The sequence below is a fragment of the Physella acuta genome, unplaced genomic scaffold (genome assembly GCF_028476545.2).
Source record: "Physella acuta isolate Inbredline_101_S28 unplaced genomic scaffold, ASM2847654v3 ptg000325l, whole genome shotgun sequence".
NCBI lineage: Eukaryota > Metazoa > Mollusca > Gastropoda > Physidae > Physella > Physella acuta.
The window spans coordinates 1,045,592-1,061,763 of record NW_026731844.1 but is presented as its reverse complement, the minus strand read 5'-3'; the positions used below and the strand labels follow the sequence as shown (position 1 = coordinate 1,061,763).

The window sequence follows — 16,172 nt, the reverse complement described above, 5'->3', positions numbered from 1 at the left end:
CTATTTCTCGTAAACAATCCATTCTAGCCCAACCTAAATCTACTTCTAAATTACTTCTAACCAACTCCTACAAACCTAAACCCGGACTCTATCCTAGCTATTTTTTCCATAGACTGACTCTCCAAAAAACTTTCTCTAGACTGACTCTCCAAAAACTTTCCACATACTGACTCTCCAAAAAACTTTCTCTAGACTGACTCTCCAAAAACTATCCACATACTGACTCTCCAAAAAACTTTCCACAGACTGACTCTCCAAAAAACTTTCCACAGACTGACTCTCCAAAAAACTTTCCCTAGACTGACTCTCCAAAAAACTTTCCACTGAATGACTCTCCAAAAAACTTTCCACAGACTGACTCTCCAAAAAACTTTCCACAGGCTGACTCTCCAAAAAACTTTCCACAGACTGACTCTCCAAAAAACTTTCCCTAGACTGACTCTCCAAAAAACTTTCCCTAGACTGATTCTCCAAAAAACTTTCCCTAGACTGATTCTCCAAAAAACTTTCCACAGGCTGACTGCAATAGTCTGGCCTTTGCCTACATAACGATAGCCTTTATGTCATCTAAACCCCGATGCTAGCCTTCAAGACATCCAAGCCCCTTACCGTAACACACCTAATTATTTGCCTACATCGCTACGGTAATAGATCTATTGGGTCTAAATTTATGGACGGACTTTCTTCTTAATAACCATAAAGCCATCCATTAGATCCGATAATTACGTATTCGCCAATCTAAGCCACACATGTCCCCAGTGTTGGCCAGTGAGGCCGAACTAATCGCCCGATAAATGAAACTTTTCATGTTTTTTATAGAGCTTTTTTCTTCACTGTACGTTTTGCAGATTAAAAATTCAATAATGAAATGATTTTTTTCCCTTAATAAAGGAAAGAATAATTCTTATTTTTTTTAATTTATTTTTTTCAACTTAAAAAAAAAACGCGATTTGCATTTTACCACTTGAAAATTTTAAACCTTTGTTTCAATGTTGGTCATGAAACGTTTTGCAGTTATTTAATCCCATTGATCTGGGTGTTAGTTAATCTTGGGCGGGGGAGGGCGGTGGTCTGGCCATACACAAGAAACAACACCTGGAGAAAACTGGCCACAGATTCTCACACCAGGTGTATTGATTTCTTCATCGATCTCATCTACTTTTCTATACTCGCCGTTCTATCGGAAAAGTGAGACTCGTTTAATCTAGTTTGTATGTTAATATATGTATGCCGACATCTGTTTGCGTAGACGTAAACACAGACTAAATCAAGTTTATGTTCATGAGTGTACGTGCGTACAAATACATATATTGGCATTTTTGTACACATATTATGGTTGAATGTCTGGTTTTCATATCGGGCGTAACAGTCACGTGCGTACACATCTGTTTAAGTCAGTTTTGTACGCATTTGATGATTTATCCTTTTTGTACACATCTGATGTTTCAACTTTATTTGTTCAGCTTTTAGACATTTTTGTACACATGCAATACTTAACCTGTATTGGTACACATCCAACATTTCAGTTAATCTTGTACACAGCGGATGTGTCACCTTCCTTTGTACACTTCTTAGCATTTTAACAATTTGGTACACATCTTATGTGTCACCTCCATTTGTTGACATATGTTATTACAGACAATTTTGTACACAGCTGATGTGTCAGCTATATTTGTACACCTCTGATGTTTAACACAATTTTGTACACATCGGATGTATCATCTTCAGATGTACACATCCTATGTCTCATACTTCTGTACATAACCAATGTTTCAAACCACTAGCGTACGCATCTTGTAAAAGATTTATTTCCCAGCTAAATCAGAACAGCTGACCCTCACAGAAAGCCTGCAACAGCTGCATCACCACCCCCCCCCCACACACACACCGCTTATAAGGCAAGCTGTTCTCTTACACAATGCTCCCGTATAACCAACACCGCCTTATAAACACCCCACTTAAATCAAACACACTCTCGTCTGTCCCGTCATTATACAAGCAAGTTGCCTATATGCAAGTTAATTCTAAAACAGCCATGTAAACATATCTGTGGTAATAAGTATTGCGATGGATTTCTTACCAGTGGTCTTGTGTGTCTTGGGGTACACTTACATTCGTGTCAGGCTGGATGGATGACCTACCTGTTACACGGAGTTTCGTTCATTATTTAGCCCTCGTGTCCTGGGTTTGTTGTGCTGTCTTCATACCGACGCTGGATTTCGTCTGGATTAGCAGATTTATAAAATAATGGTGTTATTGTTTTCCTGCCCAGGCTGAGCAAATTTCGCCATTGTTGTTGCTCAGTTGGACGTATGCATGTCTATGTGTATGTCGGGATATCCTGGGTTATGTAAACAAGACGTACACCGTGCTCGCTGTGTGTGACCTGTCGTCATGTCGGCGGCCGTGACCTCCAAAAATGGAGGATTTGCTCCAGAGTTTCAGGAGATCCAAATCCCCGAGCACTTGTCGAGTGAGTAAAACCTGCTGAGTTGTTCTGATTTATCATGGATTAACCGCCCAGTATTTTATTGGTAGCCTTTTGTCGAGTAAACAAAACCTGCAGAGTATATTTAGTTCATCACAGCATCTTCCTGTATATAACAAGCTTTTACTTTATCTCACATTTTATTTATTCACTTTATGTTTGTAGTTGAATTTTAATATTCAATTTTAGACAATTTCTACAGAATTGAATACTTTCAAAGTTTGCATATAACTAAGTGTGTCACAGTTGACAATACATAAAAATCTATTACCCAATCTTGTTCTAAATTAAAAGTCTAAAAAATAATAATGGGGGTTTGTGACCTACTTAGGTCGAGTCATTTTTATTTTGACATTGTATAATTCCTTATATGGAATGATGGTGTAACACCTGGGGTTTTTCCACTGACTTATTAAGGTGTTTGAGACATAGAAATTTTCCATTAAAATCTGATTGAATGATTCTGATCAGATGATTATCCCAACCAATGGCGACATGAGTTGAGGATAACCTCCCCTGTCACAGAAGTCTTTAATTGCACTGCACACTCGCAACACGAGGCAGTTTATCTTGACCTGGCAGTCTACGAGGCTGTTTTACCTTTATCAGGCAGCCGTCCATATTGTCCGGCTATAGACTCTGACCATTTGAACGTGAGAGTACTTAAGACCTGTGTGTGCCTTGCTTTCTTCAGTTGATTTAGTCTTCTAGTTTAATATTACTTGTCGCTAAGTAAGTCTTGAAGCTACAGCAGTGTTGTGTGGCCTGTAGCTGTTCTTTAGACAGTGTAGAAATCTGTGATAGTGATTTTCCTACATTTTGTAAGTTGGGTTTTTGATATTTTATACATTAAATATTTTATCTAGTTCATCTTTGTGTTCTGCCACAACTGAGTTCGCTGATTAAAAGGTCGTATGTAGATTGGATGAGTGCTAATTACAATAGTATCACTAGCTTCCCTAGACATTAAATTCGAGCCCTAGTGGGTCTTTGTGTTAAGTGTTCATCCACTTAGGCCGTAAGGCATTTGCATATGACCCCGAAAAAAGAATCCGGGGACGTTCTCCTTCTATATAGCTGATAGATAGGTTAACGTTACAGGTTTAACAGAGTGGTTACGATCGGTCGAGTAAGTTACGAATGATTTCCGCGAATCGTATTACTTATTGGCGTACGCTATTAATAGGACAGACAGTAATGCTTGTGACTGGGTTTCAGTTGTTGCTGGTTTGTTTATTCTCTCGCTTTTTTTTTGGTGGGTGGGTGGGGGTTGCAGAGTTTCGTCCAGGCATCTTTTTGGTGGGCGGGGGGGGGGGGCCTCGCCTCAAAGAAAATTTTAGTCCCCCGCCCCCCGTCCCCCGAAAATTTCAAGTGCCCCCCCCCCCCCCCCCCCCCCGGGAGAAAAAAAGTCTGGAGGAAACACTGCGTGGTTGAGATTGGAGAATGTGTCGGCTTAGATAAGTGCGATCTGCTACAATTCTACATTTCCTAAATCCCAGAATGTGATAATAAAAAAATAAATAAAAGAATTAATAAAAACCTAATTGATTATAATTACAAGCTTGACATGTACTAGACATTGAAAAATAAACATGAATTTTAATTTTTAAAACAGTTGCTTACTAAATTGTATTGAAAAGATTGTTTGGGTGTAAAACGATTTTATCGCTCTTAGAGCCAGAGAAATATTTGTTAGGTTCATTATTTTTTTTTAAATTACTGTTTAACACACCGAAGCGGAACAATAAAACACAATTATGAATTACAATGGACTTTGCCGATGACGATACTTAACCCAAACTCAAGTCATTACCATAGAGCTTTAAATTAACCAGGCTCGTAGAGGGGGGGGGGGGCGAGATGCGGACCGCACCGGGTGACACCAAGGCAAAAAATTGCAAAATGTACCGAAGAACAATGTTGTTGTTTTTTGCCAGTTCCATTAATGATTAATTAAAGTTAGTATTTTAAGTACAAATCGTCAACTTTTACAAGAGTGTGTGGTGACACCATGACGTAAACATGCTAACTAAAGAGAAAACATTGCTACATTCAACTTGGTTGTTTTTTTACAGACTATAGATTATTATTATTCTGCAGTGATTAAAGCTTATACACATACATGAAATATGTAGGCCGACACACACTTATATATATATATATATATATATATATATATATATATATATATATATATATATATATATATATATATATATATATATATATATATATATATATATATATATATATATATATATATATATATATATATATACTTTGTTTCTTTGTTTCTCGAAGTGCCGCACCGGTTGACACCCGACCTAGCGACGCCACTGAAACTAACCCTATAGTCCGTTAGTCTCAGGAAACTTAAAGGTATCAATGGCTGAAAGTTAAATAAATGTGTACAGGAATTTTAACTGAAAATCATATTGAGAAAGGTAGAGAGATAAAAATCCAAGGTTTTTTTTTATAGTTTGGGAAAATAAACTTGTATCGTTTCTCCAATTTAGAAAAAATATTGTATTTCAGTGGTGTAAGAAATATTGAAACAATGAGTTCATTGAGTGAAGGTAGCAGTATTAAAGATAAACTGTGTCCTAGGTTTAATAACCATGACGCTGCCAGGTACTCGTTAAAGCTGAGCAAGTTCACTGACACGACTAAAATAGTTTAATGAATCAATCTCCCCGCTCCCCACCCCCACCCACCAGATCGTATCAACAAACCAGACACTGTACAGACTGAGCTATCTGTATAACGGCGTCTCGGCTTCAATGACGTGATTCTCATTATACCATACCATCTGTGATACCATCTGTGATACCATCAGTAAGAAATCTCTACAACAGAGCCACACTGTGTCCGCCGAGCTTCAGAGAGGTAGAAAAAATTATTGCACGTTGTTATCACGCACATTAGCACAACACATCAAGCAATTCTTTAACTATAGAACGGGAGAATGTTTCTTTTGTTGCATTCATTTTATGCTGCTGGTGTCTATGTGGCCGTATTGTATGAATGCATGTCTTTTTATAAATTATATATATATATATATATATATATATATATATATATATATATATATATATATATATATATATATATATATAATATGTTGGTTTGTCTATTGGCACATACTTAGTCCCTTGCCATTTACCCACCTTTTACTACCTCCAGCCGCCCCTAATGGCCCTATGAGTGCGAGAGTGGAAGCGCCTAATTAAATAGACTACCCTAGAAGGTTTCGTTCAATATCCCTGCCGGAAGCCATATTGATTTGATCGATAGCTTTTCACGCCATCGAGAAGAAATGGTGATCAAATTAACACGAAGTTGTAACTTCCTTTCGTTACCCTACTTAAACCCTCTTAACGTGGGTTTTTTTTTCTTTAAATCCATTGTTGGAATTCTTTTTTTAACTCAGTTTCCGATCTAATGAGTTTTTCTTATTTAGAATTATTTTTTTGGTAAAATTCTATCGATTTTTTTACTAAGTAACCGTAAAATAACGTACAAATAATATTAGAATTACAGAGGTTCTGATTTGGATATATATTTACATAAGATTAGAACTAAACAAAATCTGTTCGTTTTTTTCAAGAAATAATTTTAATACTATTTGAACTTGGCCAATACTTTATAGAAAATTAAAAAAAAGAAAACTGGAAAATCTCCATATATGCCAGTTTATTTATCCGCGCTAGTTACACACAAAAAATCTTTGTTTTAAGTTGGTGATATTATTTATTAATTTAAAAATTCAAAATTGTCTCAAAGCTACGGTAAAAACGTCATCACAGCAATAATCTATAATCCCCTCAGGCCCAACCTTTCTATCCAGCCTCTCACATATTGTATGATGTGTAACATACAGACACAAGTGTTACTTTGGTAGAGAATACAAACATGGGAGAGTTTTTTGAATAAAACACATTTTAGAGACACGTAAGGTAGCAACATTTAAATTTAATAAGCAGATAGGTAGATAGGTAGATGGACGGGCAGACAGATAAAGCAAAAGGTTGATGGGCAGATAAACAGACAGGTTGGCTGGGAGGTTGATAAACAGGTTTGTAGGCAGGTAGATAAGCAGGTTGACAGGTAGGCAGATGAATAGGTTGACAGGTAGGCAGATGAATAGGTTAACAGGTAGGCAGATGAATAGGTTGACAGGTAGATGAATAGGTTGACAGGTAGGCAGATGAATAGGTTGACAGGTAGATGAATAGGTTGACAGGTAGATGAATAGGTTGACAGGTAGGTAGATGAATAGGTTGACAGGTAGGTAGATGAATAGGTTGACAGGTAGGCAGATGAATAGGTTGACAGGTAGGTAGATGAATAGGTTGACAGGTAGGCAGATGAATAGGTTGACAGGTAGATGAATAGGTTGACAGGTAGATGAATAGGTTGACAGGTTGGTAGATGAATAGGTTGACAGGTAGGTAGACGAATAGGTTGACAGGTAGGTAGATGAATAGGTTGACAGGTAGGTAGATGAATAGGTTGACAGGTAGGTAGATGAATAGGTTGACAGGTAGGCAGATGAATAGGTTGACAGGTAGGCAGATGAATAGGTTGACAGGTAGGCAGATAAATAGGTTGACAGGTAGGCAGATAAATAGGTTGACAGGTAGGCAGATGAATAGGTTGACAGGTAGGCAGATAAACAGGTTGACAGGCAGGCAGATGAATAGGTTGACAGGCAGGCAGATGAATAGGTTGACAGGCAGGCAGATGAATAGGTTGACAGGTAGATGAATAGGTTGACAGGCTGGTAGATGAATAGGTTGACAGGCAGGCAGATGAATAGGTTGACAGGTAGGTAGATGAATAGGTTGACAGGTAGGTAGATGAATAGGTTGACAGGTAGGTAGATGAATAGGTTGACAGGTAGATGAATAGGTTGACAGGTAGGCAGATGAATAGGTTGACATGTAGGTAGATGAATAGCTTGACAGGCAGGTAGATGAATAGGTTGACAGGTAGGCAGATCATGTTTGCAGATAAACAGAGAGACAATAAGCAGGCAGAAACCGAGTCTAATAAAACCGAAAACACGACCAATCAATTCACTATCAGCGATGTCATCTTTGCAGTTAACACCTCTCGACCTTGTACTCAGTGACCTTGACTTTATCGACGTGCACACATGAGCACTTCAAGTGACGACATGGCACGCCACTCGCCAACTCGGCTGTCGTGTCTCTATTATCTGCTTGCGTCGTTCGCGCACATTTCAAATACATCCGGGCCCCGCGACGCATCTTTAAAGATCTCATGGACTCAGGTAGATAAAGCCACATTTAGGAGACGGCCCCTCAAATATCCAAACTAGTTCATATGATGTACAGAGACGAAAAGCTTAAAGACGGAAATACTTGGGTCTAGTGGCGGACACTATGAGTGTGAAAAATACAGCAGTCTTCGTTCTTCTGCGATGTGTCTGGTTTATGAGCATTGTTCTAGCCGGTTACGGTCGTATAGGGAAGACAGAGAGAGGGAAAGAGAGGGTGGGGTAGGTTTAGCAATAAGTATCATATTATTTTGGTGCCAAGTATTAATTTTAGTCTTGTTTTGATTATCTTCTTCCACCTGTTTGATTCATCATTCGAGTTACCTTTTATCATATAGCAAAAAAATATGACTTACTACTTTGTCCATCTAACAACTTGATTCAACTCCCCCCTCCCCCTCCGCTAATTGAAGATGGACCAACGGTAGACCTCTATTGGTGACCACGTGACATCCGACTATATTTAGCTCCAAAAGCTCATACAGTAATTACAAGGAAAGCCACAAGCAGTAATGAAGTTTATGAGACGGTTCTATTTTTAAATAGAAGCCTTCGGGTTTGGTTGTGTTTGGTAGGGGTCTAGAACTGGTTCTACTGGAGGGGTTGGGTTTGGTGGGGGTCTAGAACTGGTTCTACTGGAGGGGTTGGGTTTGGTGGGGGTCTAGAACTGGTTCTACTGGAGGGGTTGGGTTTGTTTGGTGGGGGGTCTAGAACTGGTTCTACTGCGGGGTGAGGGGGGGGGGGTTGGGTTTGAGGGGTTTAAACCTGTTTGGCTTTTTGGGTACAAGTATCTAATAAATAGCCACTAGTTTTACCATTGGCTACACCGTGGTCCTAAAGCTTCCCAGAGATACGGGAAAAGAAGTTTGGACGCTGATAACAATGTATGGTCCATGTATCAGATGGTAGCCTCTCAAGGTTTTGGGCAAGTTGTATCATCTAAAGGTTAGGGGCAGATTGTATCAACTGAAGGTTAGGGGCAGGTTGTATCATCTAAAGGTTAGTGGCAAATAATATCCTCTCAGGGGTTAGGGGCAGATTGTATCATCTAAAGGTTAGGGGCAGATTGTATCATCTAAAGGTTAGGGGCAGATTGTATCATCTAAAGGTTAGGGGCAGATTGTATCATCTAAAGGTTTGGGGCAGATTGTATCATCTAAAGGTTAGGGGCAGATTGTATCATCTAAAGGTTAGGGGCAGATTGTATCATCTAAAGGTTAGGGGCAGATTGTATCATCTAAAGGTTAGGGGCAGATTGTATCATCTAAAGGTTTGGGGCAGATTGTATCATCTAAAGGTTAGGGGCAAATTGTATTATCTAAAGGTTAGTGGCAGATTATATCATCTCAAGGTTAGGGGCAGATTGTATCCTCTCACGGTTAGGGGCAGATTGTATCATCTAAAGGTTAGGGGCAGATTGTATCATCTAAAGGTTATGGGCAGATTGTATCATCTAAAGGTTATGGGCAGATTGTATCATCTAAAGGTTAGGGGCAGATTGTATCATGTAAAGGTTAGGGGCAGATTGTATCATCTAAAGGTTAGGGGCAGATTGTATCATCTAAAGGTTAGGGGCAGATTGTATCATCTAAAGGTTAGGGGCAGATGGTATCATCTAAAGCAGGGGTTCCCAACCTTTTTTTACTCTAAAGCACATTCTAAAATATCGGTAGGGTGGCGGGCACCACCTATTTTAAATCGACAAACTCCTTCCATAACTTGTCATTTTCCCATAATTTATTTTCTTATTTTCTTATAGTCATAATGTATTAATTAATAATAAACAAAAATGTTTCAAAATAATAAAATTATTTGGCTTTTTTTTTCAAATTGCATACACACTGAGAAATGTATTTACAAAATGTAAAGAAAGTAAACAAAACACATAAATACAAAGAAAACATTTAATTAAATATAATAAAGTCAATGTGATCTTTGGCATTGCATTTCATTGGCCAGAGCTTCATAATTAGGAGCTATGACGATAATCCTGTTAGCAGACAATAAAGATGCTCATCGTTGAGTCGAGATCTATATCTTGATTTTATTAAGGTCATGTTTGAAAACAATGATTCGCATAAATATGTCGAACCGAAAAATGATTCAAATGGCACTAGCCGTTCCAGGCTAGCGTAAATAGTGCAGTCTGGCTCGCCGCTAGACAAGTTGGGACAAGTATCGAACATATTTAATAAACCTAGGCAGTCAAAAAAAAAATATTAAAACTGTAACAAAGGGATAAAAATAAATCATATTTTAAAATAATGTTTATGAAAAAAATTCTGTCTCTGTCGAATAGTGAGAGGCGGGCACATAAGAATTGTTCAGCGGGATTGTATCCTCTCAAGGTTAGGGGCAGATTGTATCATCTAAAAGTTAGTGGCAAATAATATCCTCTCAAGGGTTAGGGGAAGCTAATTTCCTCTAAAGCAGGGGTCTCCAAACTACGGCCCGCGGGCCGGATGCGGCCCGCGAGGTCATCTCATCCGGCCCGCGGAGATCTTTTTGTCCACGGAAAAAAACGTTTGTTGGTGATAGCTGAGGAACTTTGCCCAGAAAAATCAAAGACAGGACTGGAAGAAATTGGCCCCCGAACTGAAACTTGATGGTCAATGCGGCCCTCGGACTGAAAAGTTTGGAGACCCCTGCTCTAAAGGGTTGGCGTAGAAAGTTTTCCCTGATAGCATTCCTCTCGTGACCTAATAGCAGCTTCCCCGGGACACGGCAGATTGTGTTCCTCCCCGGGCAATGGCCTGTATCTTTCTATGTAGATTGGTCAGATTTTGCAGGAACCTTTACAGGGATGAATCAGTGGATTTTTTTTTTACTTTCTATATACGAAATATAGAGAACGTCTTGTAATCGCTCCAAAAAAAATCGAGTTTTTGCAAATCTCGACGTTTTACAGCTCCCCTGAGTCGGAAAAACATAGTTTTGCAATCTTGTCCGTATGTCTGTGTGTGTGGGTGTGTGTGTGTGTGTGTGTGTGTCTGTAAACACGATAACTTGAGTACCGTTACAGCTAGATTGATGAAATTTCATATATAAGTATTATATCAAAATCGTAGATCGGTATCAACTTTTGAGCGATTTCCGATAACCGGAAGTGGAACTTTTTCTACTTTGATTTTTTTTTTAAAAGCCTATAACTTGAGTACTATTTCACATAGATAATGAAATGTCACATGTAAGTAAAAGATCAAATTCTCTGCCTTTTGTTAAATTTTGAGTAATTTCCGTTGTCCGGAAGTAGTAATTTTCGCTATTTCCGATTTCTCAAAAAACGCATGTGAATTTATAAAGTACTATTAATATTCAGCACTATTATACACATTTTATTTGGCGTTCACTTGGTGTGCAATTCTTTTTCTTCCAGATTTTATTCTATTTTAAAAAGTTTAAGTATTTAAAATGGATTTAAAGTCATGTCTTTATCCCGAGTAGCCATCCCCTGTTGTTTCATATGAGATAATTCGAGAAAGTTTAGCGGAGATTACTCCCGGTTTTTTTTTAACACGTTTTTCTTAACTCAGCTTCGCGTTTGTTTGTTTGTTTGTGGGTTTGTTGTTAAAATTGACAACGAAAATTAGCCCACTTCTGATTGCTCTAGAGATCTGAAATTCGGCATGCAGGCTATTTTCGCCTAACAATTTCAGATGCAATCATAAAAACTAGCAATTAGAGACCTAAATTAGCTTAATTAAATTACGCCCCAAGGACCCTAAAATTGAGGACATGATTTCTAAAGATACCGACAACACTGGAGGCCTATTGACACAGTTACTTCGGCCCCAATCGATGTGAGCGCGCTGGCCGTGATCGTATAGTGGTTAGTACTTCGCGTTGTGGCCGCGACAACCCAGGTTCGAATCCTGGTCACGGCATTTGATGACAAAAAACGTGGGTACGTTCACCATCAAATTTCCAAAATTCGTGTCATCAAATGTCATCGCCTAACAATTTCAGATGCAATCATAAAAAACTAGCAATTAGAGACCTAAATTAGCTTAATTAAATTACGCCCCTTCTCTGTTTAAAGCGTATCGGTCGCTCAAGATTTTTAGTCCGTGTATTTAAAAACACTTAGTCAAGTCATACTTAATCAAGTCATTAGATAAAGTAGAAAATAAACTATCCTGGTCACGGCATTTGATGACAAAAAACGTGGGTACGTTCACCATCAAATTTCCAAAATTCGTGTCATCAAATGTCATCGCCTAACAATTTCAGATGCAATCATAAAAAACTAGCAATTAGAGACCTAAATTAGCTTAATTAAATTACGCCCCTTCTCTGTTTAAAGCGTATCGGTCGCTCAAGATTTTTAGTCCGTGTATTTAAAAACACTTAGTCAAGTCATACTTAATCAAGTCATTAGATAAAGTAGAAAATAAACTATATAAAAAAACTTTTTAAAAACCACGTTTTTCATGTGTAGCAACGGACTAAAAAGGAGAAAATAAAATACTTAAAAAAAAAACTTTTTAAAAAACCACGTTTTTCTTGTGGACTAAAAAGTAGAAAATAAATTTTTCTTCCGACCCTAGGGGATCTACCAATTACTGCTCGTAGATTTTGTGCTTCCTCGAGCTGTGCAGGTTCTTGTGATGACTGTTCATACATTTGATGACAAAAAACGTGGGTCGGGTAGATGGGTCGGGAAATTTGATGGTGAACGTACCCACGTTTTTTGTCATCAAATTGGTAGATCCCCTAGGGCAGGGGTCGGCAACCTTTTGGGACGAAAGAGCCAAAAGTTACAATTTACCACATTTCACAGCTTTTAAAGAGCCACAAACATTTTTATTTCAATATTATATTCGATTAGGTATATATATATATATATATATATATATATATATATATATATATATATATATATATACATTTAAAATAAACGGCTTAAAATATGAAATAATATTTATGCATATAAAAACATACACATGTTTCGCACAAAACATATTAAAGTAGTTTAGCAAGCTCTGCTCGAAATTACATTGTTATTAGATCTGTATCTTTAATTACCGAGTATTGCAGACTAATATTTTTATGAGTTTTAAAAATAAATTTAAAAAATTATTAATATGTGTGCATGGATCTGAAGAGCCGCATCTTGCCATCAAAAGAGCCGCATGCGGCTCGCGAGCCGCAGGTTGCCCACCCCTGCCCTAGGGTCGGAAGAAAAATTTATTTTCTACTTTTTAGTCCACAAGAAAAACGTGGTTTTTTTTAAAAGTTTTTTTCGGTTTTTTTTTCCGTTTTAAACATAAAATAAAAAAAAAAAACCACAGAATGGTTCATGTCGTGTGAGCGCTGATAAAGCTCTAGTTCTCACACCTCTACTAATTAACTATTTAATACAGCAATATTTTTCTCTTTAAACTAAAAATCAATTATTAATTCTAAAATGTATCAGATAATAAAATTAGACCAGCATTCATATAAGGTTTTTAATATTCGCGTTTTGTATAATAATAAACAATTTTTCCTGTTTACTATATTATTACAATTAGACTTTTCAATAAGTTAATGAGTTGGGAACTAGTTGTATCCCTTGTTTATTTTTTTATTTATTATAAAGGGGATGTAAGGGAAGTAACTGAATAAATAAATATTCTATTTAAAATAATTCACTGAGATTTGTCTAAACTTAGTAAACGTTTTACTAATTAATATATTTACTTACAACTGTGTTTTTTAATATTATAAATTGCTGTTGAAGATCTTCCCCTCCCTTAGTATTTGCATCACCATGTAGGCCCACCTCCATTTTGAGAACCGCTTTTTGACAATTTAAAACGTCTGTCGATTTAATAACTCCAAACCATACTAGGAGCTAAACTTTAAAATATCAGTAGAGCTTAACATTAAAATATCAGTAGAGCTTAACATTAAAATATCAGTAGAGGTTAACATTAAAATATCAGTAGAGCTTAACATTAAAATATCAGTAGAGGTTAACATTAAAATATCAGTAGAGCTTAACTTTAAAATATCAGTAGAGCTTAACTTTAAAATATCAGTAGAGCTTAACTTTAAAAACTTGCCTCTAAATCTTTAATAAGTAAAGGTTAACTAGTTTAATTAACTTTAATTCTAAAACATAATGAGTCATGTCTAGTTAAGAATTTTATTCCCCTCAAACAACATAGAACCTAATTTGAGACAGTAGAATCGATTTTCTGATTGCGTGTTTATTGGGTTTTAATGTTTGTGTTCATAGATTGCTAAAAATGTCCCCCGTATCAGTTAACCAGTTATGTTATCACTTAGCCGGTTATGTTATCAGTTAGTCGGTTATGTTATCACTTAGCCGGTGGTGTTATCAGTTAGCCGGTTATGTTATCAGTTAGCCGGTTATGTTATCACTTAGTCGGTTATGTTATCAGTTAGCCGGTTTTTTTATCACTTAGTCGGTTATGTTATCAGTTAGCCGGTTATGTTATCACTTAGTCGGTTATGTTATCAGTTTGCCGGTTATGTTATCACTTAGTCGGTTATGTTATCAGTTAGCCGGTTATGTTATCAGTTAGCCAGTTATTTAATCAGTTAGCTGGTTATGTTATCACTTAGTCGGTTATATTATCAGTTAGCCAGTTATCTTATCAGTTTTCCGGTTATGTTATCAGTTTGCCGGTTGTGTTATCAGTTTGCCGGTTGTGTTATCAGTTAGCCGGTTATGTTATCGGTTGTCGGTTATGTTATCAGTTATCCAGTTAAGTTATCACTTAGCCAGTTATTTTATCAGTTATCTAGTAAAGTTATCACTTAGCTAGTTATTTTATCAGTTAGCCGGTTACGTGATCACTTAGCCAGTTATTTTATCAGTTAGCCGGTTATCTTATCACTTAGCCAGTTATGTTATCACTTAGCCAGTTATGTTATTACTTAGCCAGTTAAGTTATCAGTTAACCGGTTATGTTATCAGTTAGCCGGCTATCGGCTCTATCATTTTCTACACCATGTTGTATTCTAGACCCATTTTTCATTGTATCCGTAACATAATTATTTGCATTTTTAAAATAGTTAAAGATTTCATTTGAGTTTAAAGCATAGAACTGACCAGACTATTCTATTATATGACAAGTTCACAGAAGCAGATCAACTCTACTTCATCCGTTTTGTTGATCGCCTGACCCGAAAGGGTAACAACAGCAATATGTTGGTAACAGCTTATCTGTACTTTTTAGCGCAATTTCCATTCTGGAGAATTGCGTTTATTAACTCGTCATTTCTGGGAATGGATGGATGAATGTATGGATGAATGAATGTATGGATGAATGAATGTGTGTCCGGGCTTTAAGTCGTATCTCCTCCTCAACGAAGCAATATCGATGACTAGTTCCAAAAGCAATTATGTTAAGCAAGCTACGAGAATGAGCATAGGCCATAAAAATTCCGGGTTTCTTTCATGTATTTCCCGGAAAAGCCAAAAAACCTCGAAAAAATTCAGTTTTTGGCCTATATCTCGGCAACCAGACCACTTAGCGACTTGAAACATGTACCAATCGATTCCTGCCATAATTTAGAACAATATTGCCGAAGAAAGTTTTCAAAAATATCCTTTCGTTCGGTCACAAAAAATTTTTGAATTAATTAAATTTGGACCGAATTAGTAGGCATTTTTTCCAACCACACCACACGCGTCATCACGTTCAATAGCTGCGCCATCGCGTTCCATGGCTGCGCCATCACGTTCAGTAGGCGCGCAATGGTTTTTAGTCATGTAACTCTATTGTAAATAAAACATGTAAAATACTGAAAAAAATTAATAAAAAACGTTTTAATAACTAACCAATGGTTTTACTAACCCTGCTCTTGATTTACGCTACGACAGAGCTATTTTTAGATAACGTAAGGAAATTGCGCTAAAATTGTCACTAGACTTTTTAATTACCTTGTTTTTAATTCTAATAATGTATATTTTACTTGTTTAAAGTAAGAGACGGACCCTAAGAAATATTGTTTTATTGTCTTCCACAGAAAGTAAGAGACGGGCCCTAAGAAATATTGTTTTATTGTCTTCCACAGGAAGTAAGAGACGGACCCTAAGAAATATTGTTTTATTGTCTTCCACAGAAAGTAAGAGACGGACCCTAAGAAATATTGTTTTATTGTCTTCCACAGGAAGTAAGAGACGGACCCTAAGAAATATTGTTTTATTGTCTTCCACAGGAAGTAAGAGACGGACCCTAAGAAATATTGTTTTATTGTCTTCCACAGAAAGTAAGAGACGGACCCTAAGAAATATTGTTTTATTGTCTTCCACAGAAAGTAAGAGACGGACCCTAAGAAATATTGTTTTATTGTCTTCCACAGAAAGTAAGAGACGGACCCTAAGAAATATTGTTTTATTGTCTTCCACAGGAAGTAAGAGACGGA

General features: G+C 37.1%; 1 protein-coding gene and 1 non-coding gene across 7 annotated transcripts in view; both read left to right on the top strand.

The window, feature by feature from the left end:
• Window positions 1-16,172, top strand: part of LOC131940710 (multiple C2 and transmembrane domain-containing protein 1) — a 129,869-nt gene that overhangs the window by 10,766 nt on the left and 102,931 nt on the right. For 4 of the 6 annotated variants that reach the window (XM_059299472.1, XM_059299468.1, XM_059299467.1 and 1 more), the window contains exon 1: window positions 2,114-2,473. The exons of the other annotated variants lie outside the window; for them this stretch is intronic. In XM_059299472.1, coding sequence (XP_059155455.1) covers window positions 2,395-2,473 — 79 coding nt within the window. In that variant the 5' untranslated portion in view covers window positions 2,114-2,394. Of the gene's footprint in view, window positions 1-2,113; window positions 2,474-16,172 lie in introns of those variants that run through there. 6 annotated transcript variants of the gene reach the window in all.
• Window positions 11,603-11,674, top strand: Trnah-gug (transfer RNA histidin (anticodon GUG)). Its single transcript has one exon. It is a non-coding gene; the product is annotated as a tRNA-His (tRNA).